The sequence below is a fragment of the Dipteris shenzhenensis genome, chromosome 6 (genome assembly GCF_047967505.1).
Source record: "Dipteris shenzhenensis isolate YYH24624 ecotype China chromosome 6, Dip_SZ_1.0, whole genome shotgun sequence".
Classification (NCBI taxonomy): Eukaryota; Viridiplantae; Streptophyta; class Polypodiopsida; order Gleicheniales; family Dipteridaceae; genus Dipteris; species Dipteris shenzhenensis.
In genome coordinates this window covers 45,098,844-45,107,169 of record NC_141601.1, presented here as the reverse complement: position 1 = coordinate 45,107,169, position 8,326 = coordinate 45,098,844, and the positions used below count along the sequence as shown (strand labels likewise).

The 8,326-nt window shown below is 42.0% G+C and overlaps 1 protein-coding gene across 1 annotated transcript; it reads left to right on the top strand.

The window, feature by feature from the left end:
- Window positions 1-321: 321 nt before the first annotated feature.
- Window positions 322-2,485, top strand: LOC147901226 (uncharacterized). Its single transcript, XM_087376030.1, has 2 exons — window positions 322-1,328; window positions 1,451-2,485. Exons 1-2 carry the CDS (start codon window positions 815-817, stop codon window positions 2,080-2,082), a joined length of 1,146 nt encoding a protein of 381 aa, XP_087232156.1. The 5' UTR covers window positions 322-814; the 3' UTR covers window positions 2,083-2,485.
- Window positions 2,486-8,326: the final 5,841 nt, after the last annotated feature.

Sequence of the window (8,326 nt, the reverse complement as noted above, 5' to 3'; positions counted from 1 at the left end):
TCCTCTTTTCCTCTCGCAACAGAAATTACAAAATCCAGACAGTCCTTCAAGCATCTGCGTTATTATAACACCAGGCCGTAGCCATAATGATACTCTTTTTTGACTATGGACTCCTTCTGCGTCGCCATGCGCGCAACTTTTTGAAAAGAAGAATCCCGGACAATAGCGCTGTCAAGCGCGGTCTGCCGCACACAGTAGACAAACTGTTTTCTCGAGCTGCATTTCACACCTCACACCAGAACTTGTGGCCGGTGGGCATGGAAGTAAAGTATAATTGGAGTCTGGAGATTGTAGCTCGACAGCAGTTTTCACTCTGTTTGCTCACCAACACGCACTCCTCCTCTCCCCGCCATAAAGCTCGGAAATTGTTGCTTTCGTCAACTCACATGCCCATCTTCCCACTTCCTACACAGCCTCATCCTTTGCACTTCAGTGACTCGCTACAGCTTCTAGCTCAACGATCCACGTGTTTTCGCCTACACGCCAGTGGCCACACTTCATCCATCGTAATTCGATGACTTTCTAGCTCAATAGTCCACGTGCTTTCGCCTACCGCTTCTAAGTTCTAACCTTTGGTTCCTGCGAAGTTGCGAACCAATTCAATGCGAAGCTAGTTCTCAGTAGAGCCTCTTTCTGTCTCCTGCTTAAGATACACACTCTCTGTGCAAGCATTACTTGACTGTTCTCTGTCAAATTTCTTCGTCGGATGAGAGGTTTTTGCGTTGACACCTCTCTTGGAAGGAATTCGGGATTCTCCAAGTGAAAGCTGGTAGCCACTTAGTCCAGCGTTTCCGGTTCAGAAAATAAAACCACGATGCCAGCCCGGTGGACATCTCTAAGGAGGATTCTATCGTGCAAGGAAGACTGTGATCGCGCAGTGCACGACCCCAAAGTATCTAAACCGTCTTCCCCTTCGAATGTTTTGCACAGCAAGAGGCGTATTAGCTCTGGATCGTGCTGCTCGAAATCGTGTAGCAACCTAAAAAATGTGATTCATGGCAACACGCGTGTAGTGCATAGGTCTGAGGCGGAAAGCCCGCCACCTTTCGAGAATTGCGGGTATCTCAAAGACCGAATTGCTTTGAGTCCCCTACCCGAGGGGCGACCTCACAACTCCAACAGAAGCCTGCATTCGAAAAAGTTATCGGGCTGTTACGACTGCTCAATCGCTTCCTGCGACAGGCCCCCGGATTCGCTTCTTCCACAGCCCAACCAGCCCGTAGCCCGAAATAGCGTGTGCTGCTACACTCAAGCTATCTGTCATCACTGCGGGGAGAATTTCAACAAAGCAGAGGCTCTGGAAGAGCACCGTGAGACATATCATACAGGTGGGGCGCATCTATCCCCTTTGGTTTTGTTTTACGAAGTGAACGTGCAGGCCTTTCATGTTCGTATGTTCTTTTTGGTTTCATAGGAGTGGAATCTCATTGTTTCCAATTTGACTTCGTAGTGACGGAATTGGACGAAGGTGATTCGGCTCGAAGCATTGTAGAAATTATCTTTCAGACAAGCTGGCTGAGAAGAGATATTCCTTGCGGTACGCCTGAGAGGATCTTCAAGGTTCACAATGATCCCAAGGTTGTGTCAAAATTCGAAGAGTACAGAGACATGGTGAAGGTGAAAGCGAACAAGCTTCCAAAGAAGCACTCTCGATGTTTAGCTGATGGAAATGAGCTGCTGCGCTTCCACAGCACAACCGTTGCCTGCTCCCTGGCCAAAGGCGGGACGTCATCACTGTGCTTGTCCACATCTTGTGGTGTGTGTCAGATCCTCAGATTTGGGTTTCCGGCGAAGAATGAGCTCGGGATCTACACTACTGCAAGCAGTGGGAAAGCTCACGAGTCGGTTCTATTCTCGGAGGGAGAGGACACGGGCAAGGAAAGGAGAGCTATGCTAGTATGCCGAGTGATAGCTGGACGGGTGAAGAAGATCTTCCACGAAAATTCGCAGGAGGGACCTGGAATCTCAGTCGGATACGACTCGGTGGCGGGAGAAAGTGGGCAGTATTCCCATCTGGAAGAGCTCTTGATCTTCAATCCAAAGGCAGCTCTGCCGTGCTTCGTGGTCATCTACAGTTGCTGAAACCGGAGGAGAAGCTTGGTTTTATTCTGCAAACTTCAAAGGATGTATTGAAGCAAGTTTTTTGGTTATGCAGAACTGAATCCTGATGAAGTATTGGAGTGTCGACATGCTCATAATCACGACTGTCTGAGCAGAAAGCTACCATGTCTTGATCAGTAGCTGCATGAAGCCTGTAAATGATCTCTTAGCGGAGGTCAAACGTTGATAATGCACGTGCACAGTAGAGGCAAGTTAGTAGTAACCACTCATCAATTGGACTAAGCGCACCTTGCAAAGTTAGTAGTAATTACTCATCAATTGGACTAAGCGCACCTTGCAGCTTGCAGGCAATTCCCGTTCTTGCTTCTGCACATGATTCCATTTCATTCATGAAAGCTCTGTAATATCTTTTGTGCTCTGCTGTTTTGTGTGTCCACTTAGTAATTGGCTGATCTCTACGGTCTTTACTTTAATGGTGTATTTGAACGAGTATACGAACCACGTGGCATTTGGAATTCTCTAAATTGTGTATATATTTGGCAAAACACACGCGATTGGCGAAACTAAGTAAACCGTGTCCCAAATTTTTTGAAGGAGAGAAAGAGGTTAAAATGAAATTCGAATATTCATGTGGCCTTTCCGAAATGATGCTTGGAAAAGGGGCCTAGACAAGGAGTATTGAAAGTGTGCTTTGCACGAGCAAAGATGCATGACCATCCTTAGCGACTTCCCATTTGAAGGTGGATCTTTGATTCTTAAATTTTGGCTAAGTTTTAACCCATGGCATTGAGACCTTCCATCTCCTAATTTCAATCCATCAACCTTTTATCTCCTCCTTCTCGAAGGTGACCTTCCATCTTCTCCATTCCATTAACCATCTTCTCCTTGTTCCTAAAGGTGTCTCTTGTCTTTCCACCTCTTTCCTAAAGCTTACCTCTTGTCTTTCCACCTCTTTCCTCCAAGCCTCCATCTAAGAGCTCCTTTGTGACAGGGGGTCGGCTCTTCTTCTCCAAGTTGTCATGTGTCTTTTTTTGTGTGTTTGTGCTTAATAGGTTAAAGATAGAGAGGAATTAAAAAATGAATTACAAATAGCAAGTGCAACTTTAGTCCAATCATAAAAATGTGTCGTTAAACTAGTGAGTCTTTTACCTATTCAATCTAGGCTAAAAATTTGAAGTTAAAAAGGCTATACCTAAATGAACATATGCTTATAAAGAGGATAATGCTCGTCTTAAGTTACATTAGAGGATGGGAAGCCTAAAAAAAGAGTACAAAGAGAGGGGCCAAGGTCCAAAGAGATGCTATATCTTTGGAGGGGCCAAGGTCCAAAGAGATGCCATCAAAGAAACTCTCGAGAAGAAAGATGCAATAACTTTGGAGTTATAATCATTGGATAATTTTCCTTTGGAGTTATAACCATTGGATAATTTTCCTTTAATGAAGGAGGCAAGTGGAAGAGCATTCTTAATTTGAGCAATTATCACTAACTAGTGCTTACTCACAATCTCAATCTCTAGCGATAATACTCATCCCAATGTGTTAATTGAATATCAATTAACTTAATTGACATGTGAATTGATTTTTAATTAACTTGATTGACATGAGAACTTGGTCCTTATGGTGTTAGAAGTCGAGCAATGATGAAAATTGTAGGATTGGTTGTATTTTAATTATTCTTATTTCATAAAATGTGCTAAAGAAGTCACTATATTCATTCCTATCTTTACATGTCGATTGTTGACATTAATGTATGTATATTTCTAAGTGCTACTTAGATTCCTATCACATAAAATCAAGAATATTATGTGTGTTGATTTATGGCATTGTATGTATAGAAAGTGTTTGAATGATTTGATGATTTTTGTTAAAAAATAATTTATGGAAAAGAATGGGGCTTATTTTTTATAAAATATTAGTTCAATGGTTTAATCTTTGATGTTTTGTGTAAAACTAGCAACTTGTATAGGAGAGACGAGGCTCTATTTCACTATCCTTGATAAAGTATTGATGTACTTTGTGTATTCAAATAGTTTATTACAATGATCATGCAAAGGATCTTTCCTATTTTTACTTTAAATACTAGTAACTTGTATAGGAGAGACAGGCTCTATTCCACTATCCTTGATAAAGTATTGATGTACTTTGTATTCAAATAGTTTATTACAATGATCATGCAAAGGATCTTTCCTATTTTTACTTTAAAGTAAGTAATGGCAAGTGTTTAAATCATTGCTAGAGGTTGAAGGCTTTCAAGAGTTTTTAGATCACCTTAAAGATTGAATAATCTTTTTGGAGGAAATTTTAGTGTTTCCTTCATAATAGAAAAGTCACTCTATTTTTTACTTTCTATTCATGGAGGGATAGCAATGAATTCGTAGAGTATTTGTGGAATTGATATCTTTTGTTTTTGGTGCATCTTCAGCTTTATTGAGTTTATTTAGATGACAAGGATAAACAAGATCAGTATCTTAGTGTGATTCAGGATGCTAGTATGGTGGTTATGTTGCTACAAGAGGTCAAGTATGGGAAGGGTAACTTTTGGTGGCAAGCTATTCAAAATATGGGGCTAGTAGGATTTGTTGAATCGTGTATATATGGGTAAAAAGAACATTGCAATTTTGGTGTGATGCCAAGTTGATGCGAAGAAAATGTTTTAGGGCCATGTTTTGGTTGTAGAAGTTTGTTATTTTAGGTTTGTGCTCGACAGTTTTTGTGTTGTGCTTCGAATGGGCCCAAGGAAGGGGTTAAAAGTTGGAAGGTTCTTAAGGATAATTGGAATATGATTGAGAGGGACTCTAATAATTGGAATATGATTGGAATATGGTTGGGGGATAATTGGAATATGATTGAGAGGGACTCTGATACACTTCATGCTAAGATAAATTTGTCTTCTGTTTAGTCGAATGAATGAGGGATCTAATTTGGCCTACAAGTTGGCGGATTGTGAAAAGTTGGACCCCAGAGGCTTGAGTGGGTTTTCAAGGGACACGACTCTATGTATTGGCAAAATCAATCGATTCTCACTACTACCATTAGCTCCTTTTATACACAACAACACAAAGCAACTATAGACGCACTTGGTAGACGCGCAAAATAGCGGGCGCGTCTATAGGCGTTGTTCTAGTAGAGAAATTACGGGCGCGTCTATTAGCGCGGCTAAATGCTCGTCTATTTACGCGTCAATCACTGCGTTCATTTGCGCGTTAGACCAGAGAAAATACAGGCCCGTCTAACATCCCGTTTATTAGCGCGTCTATTTGCACGTACACGTATTTGCGCGTTTATTTGCGCGTTTACACTGAGAATTAGACGCGCATTTAGACGCGTAAATAGACGCGCTCCAGAGAATACAGAAAGTGAGATTTTGGTGTACATCATTGCTTTCCAAACATTGCCCATGATTACCAAAGCACATAATTTTTTGCAAGCCCACATATACAAGAATTAAGGGAAATGAGGAGAATGAGACAATATGTAAAATAGTTTTGCTAATATCAATTGTGGGGCTACGGTTCAATCTCATCCTCAATGAGATCAACCCTTGCCAAACTATCTACTTCAAAATCCAAACAAGTGTTTAGATCTACAAATACATTCAACCCACTACTACTTGTGCCACTCATGTGCTCATCGAAATCAAGATCTCCAATGGTAGGCTCGTCCTCACGGGTAATGCCGGCCTCAATATCTATATCTCCTATCTCATGATCATCCTCCTCTCTTGTATCACGGTCATCATCACGTCCATGGCCATGATCATCCTCCATATGCTCCATATTAGTAAATGTACTATACATCACTTTGGAACGTGGCATAATAGGTATGACATGCCACCACCTATTCTTATCCACCATTGGTTGATAGACAACCTAATTCAAACACAAATACAATCATGTTACTTTTCTTGCATCAAATATTTAAAAGCGAGTATTTTTATGTGTGTGCACAGTACCTGTTCACATTGTTGCGGTAGTATTAGTGTGTCCTTCCTACTTTGCCAAAACTTTGTGGAGTCAATAGTTACAAAGCCACTTGCATGGCGTTTGATTGTTGCATTAGGGCCTCTTTCCACCACGTCCTTAAACCACTTTACATCCAAAACATACACAAAGAAGCGTCGAAAGTCAAGCATAATGATATCTTGGATTATGCCACAATAATCATCCATGACTCCATTGGCTCCCTCAAAGCTAGCAATGACGCCGCAATCTTGTGTGTTTCTCTTATCATCAATCCGTTGTGTTCGAAAATGCTTGCCCTCACACCATATAGCATTGAACATAGTGCACTACACCAAGAAAAAATCAATTAAATAAGCAATCTAAATTATAAAAAGCTCCTAACTTATGCATAACATTCTATATACCGACCTTGCTCATGCATCCCCTAGCATACTCCCATTCTTCCATTGTGATATGCATCCCCTCGTCTTTCTCTGCTTTCTCCATTTCATCAAGTAGCCAATATCCTTTGGAAGTGCTCTTAGACGCTGAGGGTATGGCACACGAGATCCGTGGTGTGTACGAAAGAGGGCCCTTTCTTCTTGTCTTCTTGCCTTTGCATCCTCGTATCTTGTCACCCATCTTTTCATCACATCACTATTAAGCACGCAAAAGAGGTTGATACTATTACGCAACTCCGTGTCTATTACTTTGTTGCGTCCTTTTCCTTGAGGCACAATAGAGGTCATCCTTAGGTCTTCATCATCTCTCCATAGTCGTGGGAGAGAGCTATCCACATCAACAAGAAACTCAGAAATATATACAAGTGACTCTTGTACCAACCAACCCTCGGCCATGCTACCTTCGGGTCTTGCATTTTGTCTCACGAAGCCCTTCAACGTCTTCATGAAGCGCTCGAGGAAGAACAACCATCGTGCATGTATAGTACCGCATATAGCAATCTCATCCACCAAATGCACTATGAGATGTAGTTGGCTTGTGAGAATAGAACGTGGAAATGTCTCCTCCACTAAACAAACCGCCTCCACTGACATAACTCGAGCATTCTCAAGCGTGGTGGGATCTATTTCCTTTGAGCTCACATACCTCACAAGCTCGCCCATCTTGTAAATACAATCTTTCACGTCCTTTGATGCACTACGTGAAATGCTAGTAGGTAGTATGAACTGAACCCGCGAGGAGGTGGTTGATTAGTTGCTTATAGCTATTCACTCACAAATTTGAAAGGAAAAAGATATTATGCATATAAAATACTTACTTGGAGCATCTTGTGCCAATCATGAGATTTCAAGCCATATAATTGCTCTACACCTCTTTTCTTGCTCTTTGTAAAGGCTCCCTTCAAACACCTCATGCATCCAGTGGGAGTACGAATTGTAGTAATAGCGCGCTTCACCGTCGCCATCTCTAGCTTTGATAACATCCACGGTGCACGAGGTAAAAAAACACGCCCATTTGGTCTCTCTTGAGGCCAAGCTTCACGCATCCTCCCTGTGGTACGTAGATCCTCCCTTATGCCTGTCGAATCTCGTGTCCCATTCAAATGCTCCCAAATGGTAGATGCCACATTCTTGAAGATATGCATGGGATCGAGCAGGTGATTGATCTTGAGGTGGGACCAATATGGTAAACGATAAAAGATGGAGTATCTAAACAAAATAAAGTGTTAGCGTGCAATCCTCACTTTCAACCAATATAGCCAATCTTTACTTCCAGCCAATAGTTACAAATCCTTACCGGCTCATGCCAAGTGGTGGAGGAGTCGTGGAACCGTCCCAAATTCTCATCCAATCTCCCGCGGTGAGTAATTGTGGGAGGACTTCATTCCAAGGGGCAACATATCTAGGATGATCAGGTGGGAGAAATCGATGGTGATTCTCATAGATGACCTTATTTAATGCGTCTGCCCGTGAGGCAACTAGCGAAGGACCACAAACAGGACATGCATGGTAACCCGATGTAGTGAGACCTGAAACAATAGATGCAATTAAGAGTGGAAGGTGGGTTTAGGGTGCCACGTCCTTGCCTATTCATAATTAAAAAATGCAATGCTTACCTGAACACTCGCCATAGCCTGGGAAGTCATGCATCGTCCACATCAAGACTGCTTTGCAGTTGAAGTCTCGTGACGAGGGAGACCTGCTCACATCATGCACCTCGATACCTCTCCAAAGTATCTCTAGCTCATCAATCAAAGGCTCCAAATAAACATCAGGGTTTTTGACTTTATGTTTCCCTGGAATTAGAAGGGACAGCATGACATGTCCTTTCTTAATAGCCATAGAGGGTGGAAGATTGTAATT